Source organism: Enoplosus armatus, chromosome 16, assembly GCF_043641665.1.
Source record: "Enoplosus armatus isolate fEnoArm2 chromosome 16, fEnoArm2.hap1, whole genome shotgun sequence".
In the NCBI taxonomy this organism is placed as follows: domain Eukaryota; kingdom Metazoa; phylum Chordata; class Actinopteri; order Centrarchiformes; family Enoplosidae; genus Enoplosus; species Enoplosus armatus.
The window spans coordinates 11,965,108-11,986,291 of record NC_092195.1 but is presented as its reverse complement, the minus strand read 5'-3'; the positions used below and the strand labels follow the sequence as shown (position 1 = coordinate 11,986,291).

Below are 21,184 nucleotides of genomic sequence, written 5' to 3'. Positions count from 1 at the left end.
GCAGGTTGCCCATTAGTTCTGTAATAGAGGATGGCAGTCAACAGAGAAGTGTAAATAGTACCACCTTGTAAAGGGCGCCGAGGTCTTTTAATGAGCACACCCCCTCGTCTTTTAACGCAAATGCCATTTCAGTCATTTATAATTAGCCACTTAAAGGAATGTTGCCATGCATTTCCAAACGAATCATTTAAAAATTGAGAGTTGTTGCAGAGCACAATAAGATGTTAATTTCTGGCCGGCATCATTTTTTTTAAAGAAGGCATTTATATCACAAATTAATTATTGAAATGGATTTTGTCTGTGAAAAGAAAGTACATTTTTTAGAGAGATTGGTACAAAACACTGCTCTCTTTTAGACAAATGTTCTTGGAAAATGGAATAAAGGGTCTTTTGGAAAATGTGATGCTTCTAATGCATTCAGCATGAAGCAGGTTTTGAAATCAGAAGCTGGAAAATATGATTTACAAATAATCATGCTCTATAGAGTGTACAGCAGATTAAAACGGCTGGCGTGATGTTTTTTCCTCTGCCACAAAACCACATGCACACACACAATACAGAACACAATGCACTACTACATTCTTGCTTATATTTTAGTGTCGCAAACCAGCCGCCATAAAGCTTTTCTCATATTTTTATTCTCCCTACTTTTTATTCTAGCTACTTTAGGTGGCAGGTGTGTGTGTGTGTGTGTGTGTGTGTGTGTGTGTGTGTGTGTGTGTGTGTGTGTGTGTGTGTGTGTGTGTGTGTGTGTGTGTGTGTGTGTGTGTGTGTGTGTGTGTGTGTGTGTGTGTGTGTGTGTGTGTGTGTGTGTGTGTGTGAGCGTGGGTGCATGCCCGTGTGTTGTTTTTGTTCTGCCGCTGGTCTCTCTCACACACATTGACAGGGCATCAAAGCATCAGTGTAAAGCTAGGGGCGGAGTCTGGGGGCCGGACAGCAGCAGATGTCCTTCTGTAATGAGCAACCCATACAGGCTCCATTCACTGCGTGTCAGGCACCTGCCTAAGTCCTCCTAGCTGTCATTCGATACTGTAACCTCCAAATCTGAGCTCAGTCATTACTAGCTTTCATCTACCTGGCTTTGACAACAGAGCAACTGATAAGAAATTAAAGTTTTGCAGGAGGCTGTTACAGAGACGTAAAAGTTAGAGATCTTGTAGATTTTTGAATTCCTAAAAATAGTATAGCCTTGATTATGACACAAAGGTAAAAGTGTAAAAGAAAGAAAGAAAATGTTTGCTTTTTCTGCAAGCAGTAGAAATAAATCCTAATAACAGGTGATCTTGGAGTCAGACAGGATAAGAGGTTGGATCGTACAGTGAGAGAATAATTGTAGCGGGTACCTGACTGACAACAACAGGAAGTGTTGAATTGAAACCAAATGACCCTGCGGCTCATATTATAGCAAAGCATAAACACTCTGCTCTCTACCAAGTGAGGATGAAAAGCACTGAAGGAATAACGTATAACAAGGACACTCTCACACTTTTATTCTCTCTTGCTCTGATGGCCTGTAGTGCTGTGTGTTGAGTGGAGTTCAGTTAGAGGCCAGCCTGCGCTGTGGTTTTCATTAGTCCACACACACACACACATATATACACACACACACACACACACACAGCAGGACTGAGTGAAGAAAGCCTCTCTATCTGATGCTAATGAAACACAAGCCTAGCCAGTACTTGGCAGTGCCTCATGCCCTCTTAAAAAGCTTAATATGTGTGTGTTTGTGTGTGTGTTGTGTGTGTGTGTGTGTGTGTGTGTGTGTGTGTGTGTGTGTGTGTGTGTGTGTGTGTGTGTGTGTGTGCGCTTTATGTGTGAAGGATGACTCCAGTGCCCTGGCATGGCCGGCCCCGCACTGTTCCTGAACAGGACTAACTGAGATGATGCCAGGAGCTTTTACACCTGGCGCTGGCCAAAACACAGGGGGAGGAGCGGTGGCGTGGCTGCTTCCAATTTTGAGTGAAGAAAAAGTTTAGTTTCACACTGTGGAGAGAGGATGAAGGGATAGAGCGTAGATGGAGAGGGAAAGACTGGGAGGAGCAGCAGAGAGAGAGAGGAAGGGAGGCAGAGACAGAAGGACAGGTGCGAGTGGTTTTTGGCAGGAAGCGGTCCCCTTTAGAAGTCTTTGAGATCAACTCTGTGTTTGCCTTCCCATGCTCCTGAGATTGGTGGAGAGACTGGCAGCACATCCCCTCCTACATGCCAGCTCATTGTAGCCCTGTCCTACCACCATGACCATATTCTCCAAATGGGGTTCCCTTGCCAAAAGTGGGTCCTGCTCACACACACACACACACATAAACTTACACAACTCAGCACAGTCTCATCTTCACTGCCATGGTTTACTGACCTAGTTATATTGCTGCACCTCTGTTCCTCTCCCACATTTGATTTAGGTATTTACCCGTCTCTGAGGTGTCAGGAAAGGTCCCAGAACAGGCTTTTTAGCCGCCTTTACCATGAAGTTGTTGTCTTGGCTTGCAGAATACGGCAAGGTAGCCTTATTCTATGCACGTATGGTTTGAAATATTTTGCAATTGTCCTCAGTTGTTTTGTGTTGCCTCATGAAGGAAGTCTTTAGTTGAGTCATAAAACATGCTGCTGTTACAGAAATGTCTTTTCCAATTCGCTGTCATCATTTTGGCATTCAGTCACCATCTTGTAAATCTTGTAAAGTCATAAGTGAAATGAGTAAATCATTCATTGGTATTTCAATTCAGTATTACTGCTCTCCCGGGTCCAATCTAAACATGACTCCAGTGTGGTTTTCTTTTTTCACGATCAGGACATTTTTGTGGCGTCATTGTCTGTGCTTTGGAGCATGTAGGTACAGAATTCTGGTTATTCATTTGTGTTGAATTATTATAATTATTTATCTGGCTGTGTGATTTAAGACTTTTATAATCTTAGAAACCAGAAAAAATGTGATAATGATGCATCTTGTTTCAGCTCATCTGATTAATGCTTACAAGAGGTTTTAATGGCGTTGCCCCCAGCGACTCAGCTATTAGTTCAATTGTGTGCGAGTTTAAAAAAACTGAAGACAAACTTATAAAGCACTCCAAATGTGTGGATAAGAGTGTGTGTGTGTGTGTGTGTGTGTGTGTGTGTGTGTGTGTGTGTGTGTGTGTGTGTGTGTGTGTGTGTGTGTGTGTGTGTGTGTGTGTGTGTGTGTGTGTGTGTGTGTGTGTGTGTGTGTGGATCAGCAGTGGAGTGGCCTTCTTAAACAGACCTCTCAACTTTGCGTTCTCTCTTTCTCGGCTCCTCTTTTCTTTTTCTCCTTCTCTTTTTTTCTTCTTTCTCTCTCTGTCTTCACTGAACCCCACTTTTGGCTCTCTTTGAATCTGTTCTCTCTGTTGTCTCAGCCAAGACACACACTCACACACTCAGCTGCTGCCGCTTGTTTTGTTTCGACTTAATGAATGCCAAGTGTGTACACACACGGAGTTGCACGCACTCACACCCACACACACACACACACACACACTTGTCTTGTCTAGCGTAACCAATGACTCTTGTCAGTAATGCATAATCACCATTTCCATTTATGAAGGATTACATGCATGTGCGCGCAGGCCTGCACGCACACACTGCAAATGTGTGTGTGTGTTAATAGAGGGCCATAATGTGTCTATTGATTTACTTTAGATGGTATTGTGAGGGAACCTATGTGCAGTGCACCTAACCCAACTACTAGCCCCTGATGTTATATTCACACATAGTGGACTAAGCATGCATTGAGCTTGTTAGAAAGCTAGACAGACAGTCAGTGTGCTTTAGCCAGTCAACTAGAATGGCATCTTTTGATTTTGTAGTCAAATGGTGGCTTTGTTTGCCTTTTAAAACCCCCCCACAGAGATTTGGAACCACTAACTACAGCCTGTTCTTATTCCAGTACAGTTTAAACGTCTCTCTCTTTGTTTTTCTGCCTCCCTCTTTCTCTGTCAGTCTGTCAGTGACTCACCCCTGCATGTCAGCATGTCGGTCTCCAAAATCTCCTCTAAACTCTCCTCTCATTGTCGCTGCCTCGCTGCAGCTTTATGAAAGCCTTCCGCTCCGCTGAAATGGCAGGGTGAAGCAGTATTAACCATCCACCGCAGCGCATAATGTCACTCAGCGCACAAACTCGCTCCCATAATCACTGTCAAATACAAGTGCTAGCGCCGTGATTGTAGCACAGATTAACCATGTTACAACTGGTTTGCATGGTGCTTCTTGTGGCATAATGCAACAAAATCTTAGGCGCGATGTGTGTGTGTGTGTGTGTTTAGCGCTTAGATCATCATGCATGTGTGTACATGTGTACTTTTAGTTTCTTTCAAATCTGTGCTTAGTTCTAATAGGTGCACCACAGGATACCTAGATACATTAAAATAACAGTAAAATCATTTTGCATTCCAAATAGAAAAAGGTAAGACAATTAATGTTTACTGTTCAGTTTATGCACTTATTTTATTTTATTCGAGCCCTGCTGTACTTGTACTCTACTTGTACTTGATCTTTTGTTTGAGCCACAGACTTATGTGTCTCTAGCCCCAAGGCCGCAAGTCCATTCAAGGCTTTCTGAAGGTCTACATACGGGGCTCTTGCTTAATTAGACTGATTGCTAAGCACATTCAGGACCATCTCTGATGTTTATTGACCTAACCTGGCTGTGGTCAGCCTCTCCCTGGGGTGATTTATGGAGCACTGCAAGGTCAGAGGTCATAGGGTTTGAGTTCAGCATGACTTGTGAAGGGATGAAGGGGGGGGGGGGGTCCACTGCTCAGCAAATAGCCCTGAGCAGTGGACCATGACTGCTAACAAAGGCTAGATTTAAGTGCAGCATTTGTTATTTTTATATCTGGCTTGAGTGAAAAGGAAGCAGAGCAGGAAGTACTGTTTAATCCTTTTTTTCTGCCATATAATTCACAACTAATTTAAAACCTCTGGCTACATCTGGGGGAAGCTCTATTGGTGTTTTTGAAGTTATTTTAGTGGCATTCAGCTAAAGTGTAGTGCCACTTTTGTACATTAGCATTTTTAAGGTGACAAAGGGGACAATGGGTGACTTCCATCTGACCTAATATAGCATTTATATATTCACAGAGATACAGCTAAGCTTGATCTATTGTCAAGATGTCTTTTCTTTCCACATCTGCCTATCAGGCCATCTCCCGTCTCATTGTTTCATTCCAAAAAAAAGGAAAGGGGCGAGTAAAAAGCCAAGGTTATATTTAAATATGCACACAGGCCCTGCTATATCTTTAATCTCAAATGAATATTAGCCTTATTGTGACTGCTTGAAGCATGTAGCTGTCACACACACGCACACTATCACACCTCTGGAAAAACACACTCACATTTATCTTGATGTCAACGCAAAGCAGCTGAGCGTTAAAACCACTTGATGACAAAATATACAGAAATACTTTCAAATAGTATATGCGCTACTATCATGGTTATTAAGGCCGGTTCTAGCTGACTACTGTGTGTACTTTTCGGTCCAATATAGTGAGCAATAAGGGGACTTCCTTGTGCATATTTGTCCTCTCAGCAGCCTTGGCTCATTGACTAATGATGGTGTTCATTTGTTTTTGGTGTGCACATGCTCCGTGTGTATGTGACTGGGGTCTATACAGGGGCTGTTTGCATATGTTAAGGTCACAAGGTCAGTGGGTCAGTCCACTGCAGTGCCATCCGTCTCCAAAATACATGGAGACAGAAAAGCAATAAACACATTGAGCAAGCTGAGTGTTCAGTTACGAATGTTTACGTTGACCACACACACATGTTAGGGTTTGTGTTTTTCTTTTACATATAAATACATCATTATGCACTTTCAACCCTGGTAGTTGCTCCCTACAGGCTAAGAAGTAACATCTGTAAAGGCCAGCTGATTAATTTAGGCTTAGAGCTCAAAATGTGTCAAACTAAAAGGTATACAGACAGTTAACAGTTGGGGTGCCTGTTAAATGCAACACAAGAAAAGTTTGGTAACCATGCTGAAACACAGTAGCCTTGAAGCTTTGTCGTTGCTTTAATGCTCATATTCACACATACACATGGTGTTAATTACAGTGTGATCATTGTGCATACACAACATTTCTTTTCACTAATTTATCTGCTGATGGATTTTAATCTGAACAGACTGCCAGATAACACACACACACACATAAATACAGATAGAGGAGTGGGCAGAGACATTGCTTAAACACATACACATTTTGTGAAGCTTAATCCCTGCATATAAACATTCATACACTTTAAACTCTTATGTACATAAACATGTGCATTTGTGGGCTCTGATTTGTACAAAATGGACTCAAGCACGCACACACACATGAGCACACTCTCACAGAGCCAGCTGCAGCGAGGTAGTCTTTTATCAGGACCATGTGGGCCATCTGGAGCCAATTAATGCAGCCCCTAAGGTACAGACTCTGGATCAGTGCTCTCCTCCTCACACAATAACCTTTACCATGGGAGGGAACACAAAGTCTGACTCGAGCCCAGCCTCATGCCAACATCTATCAAACCTTTGGACACACGGTGGATGAGCTCAAGAGTCTGCTTGATTCAAAGGCTGAGAACTGTGAATGTCCAACATAGCTCGAGGATTACTTACACTGGTATAGATGTATTTACTGAATTCCTGAAACAGTTCTGGTTACTGAACACACTTTCAAATTATACAAATATACAATTATTCAATCATATATACTTTGTTTTTATCTGTTGTATCTTTTGGCAATTTATTTCAGTGGTATATGATAGTTAAATGCAAAGCTTAATTGATTAGCTGTTTTTAATTGCTCTTTTCTTTCTTGCTATTTGTCTTCCTTTCTCTTTTTCTTCTTTCTTCATTCTCTTTCCATGGCTTTGTGTGTAGTTTTGAAATGGATGCAATTTAGATAACACAATTATTTTCCAATTAATACAGCATTTCTGGCATTGCTGGTGAATACTGGTATCCAAAGAACTTCAGAGTATTAAGAGTGCGGAGTGCTTTAAAAGTCAGAGGTTGACACACTTGCACAAATCAACACAAGGGACCACTGGCTCATGTTCCACTCGCCAGCCTTATCCAAATATCAGGTTACAGTGGTACAGCAAAGGTCTGAAACCAAACCACACAGTGACTGCCACACATAACAGCCAAGTGTCCGCTGTGGAGGACCCAGGCCTCGTCTACAAGGGACACAGTGTACAGTACGTGACCTCGTGACCGCAGACTAACACGTCATTAAATGCCCTCTCACCTTAAGGTGCTCAGTCAATCTATCCACTAATTAATTAAATGATTTACTTCTGAGTCTATATTTACTGAAAAATTGAAAACCTTTAACTGAAAGTAGAATCTGGCTTTAAATGTCCGTATAATCAGAGGATTGGCTTTACATTCAGTTGAAACCTGAGTATCAGGCCTCATGTCTAACTTCAGGATCAGAAACAGGCTTGGTATCTGGTGTTGGCTGCTCGTTTCAAGCTAGATTTCACCCATTAACACATATGCCATATACAAAATGTTTCTTCAAGCTTGAGCAATTAAAACCGAGTCATCCATAACACATGCTGCTAAGTTCAAGTCTCAACAGTGTTTGTATCTCTTTGTTTGTCCCTCTCTTGTACTTGAACATATTGGTCTCCATTCATCAATATTTGATATACGTTAAGAATTGAAACATGCTGATATGCTGAGCCAACATCTTATTCAATAAATCAAACATGCATGGGAGATTTTTCAACAATCCTGCCTAATTGGCATTTAAAGTGTTTTCCTATGCATCTATTATAAGTCTTTTCTGCACAAATGAGTTGATATGCGGTTTCATAAATCAGCTGTTGTCAGCTCTATACACACACACACAAACACACACACGTGCTTAGTCATCTAGTTTCTTGCACTCTGCACCCTGCCGATGTGCTTTGGCTGACAGTAAACTGGTATAAGGGGCCAGTTGGGGTTGGAGGTTTCTATTTGTGATACACTGAGGGTTATTGAGTTATTGATATTGAGTGTGAAGGACAAATTCTGTTTTCGCTGGCTTCCCTCCGCTGGGAGAGATCTGAGATGAGGGTCAGTTACTGATCAGCATCCCTGGAGCTGTTGGGGAGTGCAGTCAGTGTCTTGCTCACTGACACTTCAGCAGGGTGGACGCTTGCCAACGCCCTCGTAGCAGAAGTCAACATGACCACATTGAGAAAGTCCTGCCGTCGCAGCAGTTCCCGTGGAAACGGCCATCACTGGAAAGGTGTTGATAAGATGGAGACTGAAGAAGAGAGCTAGACGTGGAGCTGTCTTTGATTGACAGGGTCCATGTGCATGTGTGGGATCTATGTCAACTGTCCACAGCTGTGCTGCCTGAGCACGCAGTGGTCTGGCTTTGGCAGAGTAAAATACATTAAACTAGCTGTAGCTCATCTTTCTCTTTACCCCAGTCCCTCTGTCCCTTCATCACCACCTCCTTCCCTTCCCATTTTTCATCTTACTTCATTTTATGTGTTACAGGGAAATCACAAATGCCCCTTTATCCTCTGCCTTTCTTCTTCCTCCGTTTCGTCTTCTTTCCCGGGATTGCTGGCTGACAGTATCGTCGAATTTTCTCACTCTGTCTCTCTCAGAGATAATCAATGCTCCAGCAGCTACGGTGGCATGTGTAATATTAGACATTAGAGCGGCCCTTTGAAGGGTAGATGGCTGGGGGGTAGCAGGAAGGGATGGAGAGAGGAAGGGATGGATGAAAGGTGGATTAGAAAGGGATGAATGGGGACATCCTGCTGTAATCTCTTTGCTTTTTCTCCCGCTATTGGATCTCTGTTTCCTCTTTTTCCCTCCCTGCGTCTCTCCTCTCACTCTCCTTCAATCAGGGCAATCAGTCTAATTTTAACTTACGTAAGCCTCACTTACCTACCATGGCACCGTACCAATGAGTATTCTATAGTTCAACACACTTGGGAACATAGTGTACCCTGGCTTACACACACACACACACACACACACACACACACACACACACACACACACACACACACACACACACACACACACATATACACACACACACACACACACACACACACACACACACACACACACACACACACACACAGGCAGCCCTCCTCTGGGCAGACTGAGGGCTAAATCAGAGGCTCATGTTACCACTCGGCAGTTAGCACAGTGGCTGCACTTGCAAAAACAGTCATGTCATTGCAAATTGTTCCCATGCTGATTTCTCAATATTTACCTGGTCCTTGGGACTCTAAAGTGTGTGTGTCTGTGTGTCTGTGTGTCTGTGTGTATCAGCTACGCCAAAGCCTTCCTCATGCATTGTCTCCTAAAGCGATGTGGCTCGGCATTGACATATAGGCAGAACTTTGGGGACATTCTTTAATTTCAGAGAAATCTGGATGAATTTGTTAGATAACTGTTGCCATAAATACTTTTTCATGCTCTATTTTCCGGACACTTTTTTATAGTGATAATAACAGTAATTCTGTTTTGCCACCTGAGCACTACTTCCAAAGACAAGAGCCTTCTGCCATCTTTGAAATAATTACTTGTTACTGAAGTTGTAGTTTTCGTAGTGTAAGGTGATTTTATTCATCCATTCCACCGCCTGTAGATTGTCTGCCAAACCATGCATTATCACATCATCAGTGAAGCAGATCGGGTTTTATTACCTTTTTATTAGCCGTGTCTTTTGCTTTCAGCATACCAATAGAATAGAAAGAAGATGATAACTGATAATGCATAGAGAAATGTACATTAAAGAGAATTTAGTCCAATTAGTAGAGATTACCTGTAACCAGAAATGTACTTTCAGTTATCGTTAGACTTAAGTTGGGGAGGGGGGGTTCCCTATCTCTCATGTTAGTTAATAGGTAACAGATAACAGAGAATTGTCCCAGGAAAACCTGAGGCTCGTCTAAAGAGCCTCTGGTTGACTGTCTAGACAGGATGTAGTAAGCACATTGCTTTATTAGCTCATCTGTCTCTGTCCCCATTCTTTTGCACAGTTGCTGTACTTCATTTCTGTTGTCATACTGCCTGTTTTTCTTTGTGTGTGTGTCAGTTATTCCCCCCTCTCTCTCTCTTTTTAAACAGTTAAATAGAATCCTATTTATCTAAGGCTGCAGCTATAAAACTACCCAGGGTTTAGCTTACCAAAGAGGCTTTTATGGAGAGCTCAGTTGCTCCTCCGCTTACTATTTAGAAAGTGTTCATAGCACAGCTTAGTCTGCATAGCTCCCTCCTCTGCGATATTAGACTGCAGACGATTTAATTTATAGGATGGCGGGACAGGTTTGGGTGGCTGCACATTTGAAGCGTGCATTAGCACAGCAACAGTTACACAGCCATGCATACATACAGGTGTTCACACATGGCTATGGCAACGTCTATGTGAAAGCATATAAAATGACTATTGATAAGAAGGTGTGGTAAGAACAAGGAGAGTGTGGTGTGGAGTTTTGTGTGTTTAACAAACCGTTGTCCTTTAAGGTCCATTTAAGTCTATGTACTCTGCAAGCTTTTCTGTCTTCAGTCAAATTTTGAATAGAAGAGAAGGGTGGGTGAGAGAATGGATGTAGTGGCATGATTGTGGTTAAGGTTACCTAACTATGATTGCATTATCTCTGTGTATACTGTGTCTTCCCTTCTCTCTCTCCATTTCCTTCCCCTCTCCCTCACTTGTCTTCTTCTCTCACACTATATCTTACCCAGTCTAGCAGTCGAAAAAACCTCCCTGCTTCCAGCTTCCCTCTGCACATCACGCTCCCATCGGCCCTTTCTCCCCTCTCTCCATAACTTCATCTCGCTCTCTGGCTTTGGCCTCATCTCTTTCCATACTTGTCTCTGTCAGTATGCCCCACACTCTCCATCCCTAGTGCTCACAACCGAAGCAGAGTTTTATTTTGGTGTGTGTGCAGGCTGAGCAGGTAAATGTTTCATGAGGGCAGACCTTGAAGTTGGGTAGGCAAGGGTATAAGCATGTCTTTTGTGTCCTTGCGTGTGTGTGTACACGTTGAGTCCCTCCAGTCAGGCAGCAACAGAAGACCAGCCTAGCGGACACAATGTGGATGTGTGAAACACAGAGGATTGTGCTTTACCTCTCACACTCTCTCGAGCTGTTTATCACACTCTTCTTCTGTAACTGGCCTTGAATGGTTTGGATTTTTTCTTTGATTCATTCACTGCATTTCCTCAATTTTTGATCATTTTTCTGACCTTTTCCTTCTCCATATACTTGTCTGTCTTTGTCTATGTCCCTTCCTCTCTCCTTCATTTACTACCATATACAACTGTATCACATCTAAACTGGTTGGCGAAAACTCAGCTCCTCCCTTATCTTTTTCTCTTTTTCTTTGTCACTTCCTTTCTTCGATAGTTTCTCAATTCTTTCGTCTATGTGCCGCATTCTTGCCCTATCTCTTTTTTTTCTCCTTATTTTGCAAGTAAATCACAGCCTTGTGTGAAGTGACACCTGTCCCCATTGTGTTGTTTGCCTATTGAATAGGCATGTTCTTTGTTCAGTAATACCAGGGGAAAACATTACCTCCTGTACGCACCCAGCTTTTAGCTGAATGTTGAAATAAGGCAGCTCTATAGTACAGTGTATTCAGTAAAATTAGTGATTAAACTCTTCACTGCCACATTTGTTTGGAGACATTTTGGGTGTGCAGAGAGGAAATGTCTTAAATTCATGAGTATGATGGACGTTTTGTAAATTCAGAATCAAAGCCAATTAGATTTGTGTAAATGCAGATCGCTTTTGTGTACTATTGAATACCAGCTTATAAAATGCCAAGTCGATCACAGTCATAGGCTTTTGTTTACTTGGTGTTTGATTGTAAACGAACTGGGCGTGTGCAAACAGCTGTTTGTTTAGTTTTCTCACACCTTTGCGTCAAAACGCAGCGCTTTGGCAATGCGCGTGCAATCATCTCTCAATTTCTCACATATTGAGCTTACACCCATGTCACGGCAGGAAATTGACACGTTTTGACGCCGCGCTGTTCTCTGATTGAAGTGTAATCGGAACCCTGCACCTTTCAGTGCGCCAAATGCATTGTGGGTGTTCTCCAGACATGATCCTATCTTCCCTTACTTCAATCCGGTCCGCAGCAAATTGACAAATAATACCAGGATATCACATTGCTTCTATCACTTCTCCTCAACATTTCTAGCTCGCTCTCACTCACAAACACACACACACACACACACACACACACACACACACACACACACACACACACACACACAGCAGCACTAATCGATTGAGGCCACTTGCTGGTTCATGTGGCCCCTGACAGTCTAGGACTTTTATGGTTTGTGTGTGTGTGCATGTGCCTACATGTTAAGTGTGTGAGTGTGAGTGTCCACACCCAGGTGTAGGGGTGTGCGTGTTGTGTATGAGGGAGGCGGCGTGACAAGTCCATCGCTTTCTCTCAGACATCCACTTCTTTAATATTCTCCTCCTTCCCTCGCCTCCACTGACACACACTGAGAAATAAAGAGAGAAAAGAGACAAGCAGAGAGAAAAATGAGAGAGACATCTCAAAGGTTTTGTGTACCACATAGGAAAGTAAGCTCAACTGAGAGGGGGTGGGGGGGCAAATGAAATGGTGGAAAGTGAGAAAGAGACAGAAGTAAAAGAGAAAAAAGGAAGAGGAAGATAGAAAGACGAAGAAACTTAAGTTGATCTCTGGCGGCTTGTGCTTGTTTTTGCAGACGGTTCCTGTGTATTTGGTTATTATCAGCTGCCACCACTGGTTCTGCCTTAATTATCTTTCACTCAGTTCTCAACAGGAATTGAATAGGAACTACTTTGTGTGTGTGTGTGTGTGTAGCTGTGACCACACACATGTAGATTATTTTGTGTAATGTACTCATGTAAATACACACATTTACATGCACCCCAACACTCACTGAATGACCACATCAGTGTGTGTGTGGGTGCCTGCTCATCCAAGTGATCATGATGGGCTCACACCCATTCACTGAACAAATGTGCGTATACGCACGCACGCACGCACGCACGCACGCACACACACACACACACACACACACACACACACACACACACACACACACACACACACACACAAAGGTGATCAATTCTTCACTACAGGGTAATTGTTTCAGCAATCCACTCTACAGTGAGACTATAGCCATCGGGCCATAGTAATACAAAAGATGAGAGAGTGTGTATGTGTTTGTGCATGTATGCAAAAGAGCAAAAGTGTGATTTTAATCAGCTGCAGACCGCTTTGTCTTTTGCTGAGATGTATAGAGATGAATGATATCAGCACCACATACCTCTTACAACAAACCGTCTGCAGTAACTACATTTGCACGTGTATGTGTTTTTCATGTTTTTTTTCTATGCATGTATAATTATATTTTAATATTTGAAATGAATGTGATTTGTCTTGCATAAATGTCCTGTAGTGCTTATTTCTATGTGAACATAAAATCTGATAAATTGTATGAACTATTATCTCAAGCAGTCATGGCAGCCTCCTTGTCGCTGTGGAGAAGACGCTGATGTGCTCCACTGTAATTAAATAATACATATCAGTGACTTACTCTCTCGTTTCCTTCTTGTTTTCTCCCCCTCAGACCTCGGCTCCAAGCCCAGAGGAAGTTTGCCCAGTCGCAGCCCAACTCGCCCAGCACCACGCCCGTCAAAGTGGCCGACCCAGGCAGCCTGAACACCAGCCTGGCCACTGTGCCCTCCTCGTCCCTCTCATCACTCTCCTCTTCATCCCTGTCCTCCTCCATTCAGGACCTGTCCAGACGCAAGCCCAAGACAGAGGACTTCCTCACCTTCCTCTGCCTCAGAGGTAAGACACAGCAGAGTGGAGCAGATGGAGACATAATTACATGCACACCCACAACCAGTGGTACAAGTGGAGGGATGCTGTTGAACAAGAAAGCTGCAGATATGTCTAGCTCCAATATTAGAGGTTTTTATACGGGATATCCAGGACACATGTCTCTGCTAGAAAGCCAAACTACATATTACTTCTGAGGCTGGATAACATTTTTCTACTGTTTGGCTGTCGTTGGATAGGCCTGCACTATGTACACTTCTAATAGCAAACTCATGAACACGCCCAATAACTGCGAAACATCAGGATCAAGCATTTCCAAGATCTGTCATAGAGTATGTGCAGCTCAGTGCTGGTATTGTCAGACTGAGATGGATTGTCTCATATACAGGTCTAAAGGGAAACCTGAGTTGTGGTTAAACACTTTGCTCTGCTCTTTAGTTTAGACACACACGCACACGCACATAAAGATGCATGCCTAAGCAATTCAAGAGCACATAAAGTAAGTTTTGTCAGGTTCTGATCACCCCCCACCCACTCCATACACACTCAAAACCACACACCCATACTACAAATAACTGTGTACTCGCCCAGGGCTAAGATTATCCTGCGTTTCATCAGCTTACACATCTCCCCCCTCCTACCTTTCAACAAGTATCTGTCTCTTTAACACCCTGCCCATCACCTTCTACCACAGCAGCTGTTAGTGCATATAGTATTCACACAGTCACACGCCCTACACTACAAACACTAGCACCTTCGATGTCAAATTAACTATAAAAGCCATGGCAGAGTAATTAGCAGCAGAGGTTTTTTTTTGTGTGTGTGTATGTCTGCAGCTCTCCCGTGCCTCACACAGCATCATTGTTTATTGGGAGTGTCTTAACAGGGAAAACTATTTGGTTTCAACTCAAGCACTAAGACACTATCACACACCCGTACACAGTAACTTAAGTTAACTAACCCCCCCCCAACGACCGACAACGACAACGACCCTTACACACTTCAATAAATCACAAGCTTTACCTTACATTCATGTCCATCTTAAATCATCCTTTTTCTTTTGAAATATGAAAGGAGAAGGAGTGATGCATTGAAAGCTTAAATAATAAAAACTTTAAGTCCATTTTCTCAAACAACCTTGGCCGTGACTTCTCTTTGCTATCTTGATTTTATCCTTTTTGTTAAATATCCCACTCACCTTTTTCTTAAACATGTCCTCACAACCAGATTTAACTCATTTGAAAGGCAAAATGCCTCTCCTCAGATTAATTTACTGTTATCATTATTAACCTCTGCCCATCTCACAAAGTAGGCTAAAGACTCAGGAGAGGCAAATTTAGATTCAAGTCTGTTGGGACGTGATGGCTATACGTTGCTATTCTGACGAGAATACTCCCATTATGGAATGTCATTTTAACCTCACAGGGCTCATTCAAGAACGTATAATTGGAGGTTGCTAAAACTGACTGAAGCCTTCGGTGAGAGGGGCTTTGATTTGCATATATAGGCCAGGATGTTACATAGGCTAATGATATAATGTCCCATATACTTTGAAGTTGAGATTATTCTGAGCTCTGGGTGCTAAGCTAACCCCACCCTTACATGTTGAGTGGTAGACTAATGAGGTGTAGGTGGCTGGTCCTGACTCAGTTGTGCTGCTTTCTCTCTTTATAATTAAGGTTAGGAATGGTGCTTTGCAAGCCGAATTCTAGTCTCTGTGTGTGTATGTGTGTGTGCAGGGTCTGCTGTACTGTGCTACTGAGGCTAATTTTAGAGCTAGGCTGCTAAGCTAACGATTGAATGGTTTTCCACTGGGCTTTTTCCACTCTGCCGCTCCCTTCTTTACCGCTGTATTTATAGACCCAGTTTAGCTCTCTCTCTGTGTGTGTGTGTGTGTGTGTGTGTGTGTGTATGTGTATGTATGTATGTATGTATGTATGTATGTATGTGTGTGTGTCTAGTATCCATGCTGCAAGGATGACATTTTCCTGTGCGGGCTTCTTCTGCTCTGTTTTTCCCCTTGGCCTCTCATATGACCCATATGCAGGGACCCTTACCAAGAGAGGGACATGGGAGAATGTCAGCAGAGCCCTTGAGGTTGTGCGTTTGTGTTGGGATGTGTGTGTTCAAGCGTGTGTGTGAGTGCAAATCCATGCTCACCACTGACGTTGCCTGTTCTGCTTATCTCCTTTGTGCCCTGCCATCATGTGTGTGCGTGTTTGTGTGTGTGTGTATATCTGCACACATGCAGCATCCAGGGTATATGACGAGACACAGCCCACGAGGACGACCATGTTAGCCTGGTTAATCTTTTCAAAGGGACTCTTTGATATTGTCTGAAACCCCCAATCCCCTTTAAGATTCTGATACATGTCTCTCTGGTGATCTGACCACCACACACATTAGGCTGCTTCATGTCTGCCACCAAAATGCCTCTGACAGGATCTCTAGCTCTATTATGGAAATCTCATATCCATTATCTCCCTAATTCTCTATCTTTTCAATTTGATTTTGGCTTACTTTTTGAAGTTGTGAGGGGGCATTTAGCAACATTTCTACCCTAAAACCCTGTCAGTGGTGATATCTGGGATTCGTCCCGGGTCAAACGTTCACAATGTGTAAACACACGCCTGTACACCCCCACACACCCACTGCAGTGTTTGCTTTTCTTATCTGGTAAACATTACACATCCACCCCACAGGCTTCTATCCATCACTCAAACTGACAGCTACATAAAAGCAGTTAAAACATGAAGGATTTGAAGCTGTAAAGTGAGCAACACAAAAAGAAACAAATATTGTGAAAGCAGGGATCTTGTGTCGCTCCTTATTGTGAAATCACAAACTAAGTTTTCCATCATTCTGCATGTTACTCGTGTTACCTTTGAATCCAATCAGAGTTTGTAACTGACGACATCTTATTCTTTTGGGCTTTTTTTTCTCCATGATAATGACTGGCTGGCTGCTGGTGGTGGTGTTGTTGCTGTATCCAAGGAAAAGTTATTTTTAATTCCTCCAGGGGGGAGCAGGGGTGCCCGATTATTCTGATGCAACGTGGGAGTAACCGGACAGAGAAGTGAAAAACAAGATTTCTGTCTACTGTATAGAAGGATGCACAGCGTGCATGCTCACCACCCACACTGTCTAGGGCCTATATTCTGTATTTATCTCATTGCTCATCTCTTTCTCCTGCAAACATGCGCACACACACACACACACACACACACACCCTCACACACAAGCTGAGTGCTCAGTCCTTGCCTATGTCCTCAGAATGGTGTTTATGTGTGGTCCAGGCCTGTAGTTGGGCTGTTTATATCCATGGAGAAAGCCATTTGGGTGGTAGCCAGACAGTCTGCCTCTGGCTCTGTCTGCCTCTGGTAACCTAGAGGGTGCAGTGCTGCTGTTGGCAGGGTGGGGGCAGCACTGAGAGGAGTAGAATTAAGTGGTGTAATAGATTCAGATCGAAGTGCTCAATGTTGGCCTGCTCCAGGTTTACCAAGTCATCCAAGGGTTTCATTTCAACTTGAGATACCCGCTAGTTAAGTAAATAACATAATAAATCTTTCAGGAATGATTGTTGTCATGGATGTAAACTGCACAACTTAAGAGTGGTATTGGTTGCTCTCTGACCCTTTAGAGCAAACATTCATCTTTAAAAACCGTAAATATCAGGAATCTTTTGTTTTTGGAAAGAGGTTATTCACCGAAGTTTGATCTCAGTGGGGCACAAACACACACACACACACACACACACACACACACACACACACACACACACACACACACGTAGAGAATACACATTGACATAGATGAGATAAGAATAGATAAGGGAGTAAATTAATAACCGTTTGCATACACACTCCTGGAAATTTGGCTCTTACATAAGACTCATTTCCAGGACTGTGATTTTTTTTGTGTGTGTGTAATGTGTCTGTGTGCCAGTTTTCCAGTGTGCCAGTGTATATGTGCACCACTGCTGTGTTTACCTCTTTGCCTTCTGGGCCTTCTTCCATGCCTGCCAGCCCCAGCGTGGTGCTTCTCTCACTCTCAGGTTCAGCGAGGGCAGTTTCTCTGCTCTGCTTGCATAACCTCCCAGCCCTGACCTAGTGAACCAGAGACCTCAGATTCCTAGTATGCAATTTACACGTGAGACAAACGTGGACTTTTCACATCTGGTTTTTAAGAAAAAACTGCCAATCCTGGGAAATGTGCTTGGGACCTCTATCTTTGTAGCTGGATAGTTATATTTGATTTTGTTTGATGATATTTTTATTGTTTGAGAATCTTGCTTAACTAGAAGCCCATTTTCACTCCTGGGAATAAGATTTCAAGTCCGACAGCTACTCGTGTGTCTCTCAAGTGCATTTCTGCTGTGACAACTAAATTTCCCTCCGGGATGAGGTACTTTTCTCTCTCTCTAATGTATGATTGCTATTTGATTAAAGCCTGGAAACTGTGTGCGTACAGTTGTGACTTTCTTGTCACTCACGTTGCTGTGCAGAAGTTAGTGCTGCAACACCGACTGATTCTGCATTCTCCTCCAAGAGCGGAGCCACTGTTTGTGGGGTTAATGGTTTTGCTGACATCAAGGAATGTCAATTGGAGGCGTAATCCCTAATCCTCTCAGTTTCTCTCTCTCTCTGTTTCTCCCCTAGTGACTGATGAACAGTTTTGGCAGTGCCCAGCTGTAGGAGATAACTTTTCCTCTCCCTGCCAGAGAACCTAGATTCGTCTCCCTTTCTGACCTTCCCTTAAAAACAGCGCTCATACTTCCTGTGCACACATGTGGCACTTTGTCTTAAGTCAGCACGTCCACATGTCCCCCTGGCAGCTAAACCCTCCTGATTGACTATTTAAATTGTCCTCATTGTTTCAGTTCCAGTTAAGGGGACAAAAGAAGGGTAGACAGAGAAAGGAGGGTTTGTAATTATGCCCCCCCCCCCCCCCCCCCCCGCCCAAGAGCCCCGTTAAAAATGACAATCCTAATAGACTCGTTCAGACCTAATTATGATTTGTCTGCGGTCGGAATGAGGTGGATGAAAAGCCGATGTAATTGGGGGATTGGGCTCAAGCCCTGTTGGAGATCTTGAAGGACTGACTTGTGTTTTTTCACCATGTTTGTGTGTATGTCTGTGTATTCATGTGTGTATTTCTGGGAACTGAGATTCGGGGTCTCTGGTATTGCAGCCGCTCCTGTAGTCAGGATGCCATTGGTCAGTGTTGAACCACTAGATCCATTTGGCAGGCTGTCTCCTTCACTCCAAAATCCAAAAAAGACTGAAGTCTTATTTTGGACATTATATTAGAGGATACAGTTGTACCATTGTTACATCGGTCTGACGTCTGGCGACACATACATCTGTCTCTTGTTTTCTTTCTCACTTTGCTCCATCTCTCTTCCTCTTTCAGTTTCTACTCCATATCAACAATTATTGTACGGTACCTTAAACTGGTTCCCATAAGTCCTATAAAGGCACACACACACACACACACACACACACACACACACACACACACAGACACACTTCCTCTGATGTATTTGAACATTTTCACTTGTCTCCACTTCCCTGCACCCCCAAACAAACACACACTCCTCCCTCCATTTCTTCCCCCGGTTGCCCCTTTGGTCTGTTTGCCATTGGCCCTCTGACCCCTGTTCAGGGCAGTAAATTACAGCCATTTAGCTAATGAAGCAAGTCATTAGAAGCTGATTGGGCCAGTGTGTATGCTGCCTCGGCGTGTTTGTTTGGTCTGAGAGAGGAGCGTTTGCTCTGTGGCCAAGATAAACGAGGTCTCTGTGTGATGTGTTTGTGTGCGTGTGTCTTTAGGTGCATGTGTGTGGCGTTTTGTATCTGCTGGTTTGTATGTGTGCTGCGGTCACCCAACCTCAGAGGCCTGATCCACTGGGTAAAAGCCAGAAAATTGTACTTTGCTACAAAGTGGCACTGCTACATGGGTTCAACCACATATAATTGTCTGCATCCTACTTCAGATCCTCTATGCCAAGAAACCGCAACATAAACACACCAGGCATGTGTTATGAGTGCATCTTTAACCAGACGTGGTGTGAGAAGACACAGGCCTTAGCATGTCGTTCACTGTGGATTACGTAAAAGCCACATTTCACTGGTGTTGCAGCTACTTTTTGCCCTACAGACCTCCTTTAGAAGTTAAAGAGAGCAGGTAAAACTCCAATATTATCTGATTAGGGAATCTGCTGCCACTACAGATTTTATTTTCTCTCCAGCTCTCAGAGGAGATAATTAGAAACTGGCAGAGCTGCTGTGTGAAAAGTGTGATCCAAGGCACAACAAGACTTATTATTACCAGGCTCTGTTTTTTTAGGGTTTGGAAAGGCTTTGATATGAGTATGAAATTTAAACTAAGCTTTCGAACAAAATGTGATGTGACATGTGGTAACCACAGCCCCCCCTCCAACTGGCCAATAATAGTTGTTAGTGCATTTCAAAATGAAAATTAATCTGTGTTCGAAGAAAGGAAAGTTAGAATAATGATTTCAATGTGCTTATTATTTTTATCACAAAAGCAGGAAGTAATTTATCAAATCAACATAATTTAAGATGTTGATTTACGGCAGTTTGTTGGTAGGGAAAGGACAGGGTTCCCTTAAGGACTCTTACCTTCTATTCTTATTTTATTCTGCAGTGTATCAGGGCACCACTTAAGCCTTATACCATGTCCTCTCATTTGTCATTCGGAAAGCCCAGGCTTAGTGAGGGTGTCAGGGTGTATTCTCAAATACACACTTACACACAAATGTTTAGTGCTCCATTGTCCACTTGTAGTTTTAAATCTGTTACAAAAGGCTGGTTACTAAACAACTATTCAGCCCATAGCAGCTTCAGTGCAGGGTTACATTACATTATTCACTGATGAGCTAATGATTGAGCATATTCTCTTTTAATCAACTCTCTCTTTTAATTAACTGTCCAACTGGAGACCTCGTGAAGTAGTGGTGAAGTTTTGCTGCTAATTTCTGGCTTGTTTTAATATGTATAAGATATATCCCCTGTGCAAGTCTATTAGAAAATTGAATTATTTTGGTGTCCTCGTGCTTGTGTCATCTCTATATTTTTTATTAAGCCACTTAATAATGTATTGAATGTGTAAAATCAAAGATAAATATGCAGCACCCTCCAAAATAAGAGCGCTAATTAAATAATTGGCTTGGCTAATTCTTAATTCACTGATTTTAAGGACCATGTATTGCCTAATGCAGGCTAGTTAAATTCAGTCCATTTTTCAGAGGCTTAACATTATTTTAATTGATATATAATCACACATTGCTTCCCATTAATGCCTTTAAACACTGTGGCCCCTTTTTAAAAGGGTGATAAAA

The 21,184-nt window shown here is 42.8% G+C and overlaps 1 protein-coding gene across 1 annotated transcript in view; it reads left to right on the top strand.

Annotated features, from left to right (window-relative positions):
- The window catches only part of jarid2b (jumonji and AT-rich interaction domain containing 2b), a 100,432-nt gene that overhangs the window by 57,584 nt on the left and 21,664 nt on the right, over positions 1-21,184 (top strand). The window contains exon 4 of the mRNA XM_070921623.1: positions 13,607-13,830. Coding sequence (XP_070777724.1) covers positions 13,607-13,830 — 224 coding nt within the window. The remainder of the gene's footprint in view (positions 1-13,606; positions 13,831-21,184) is intronic.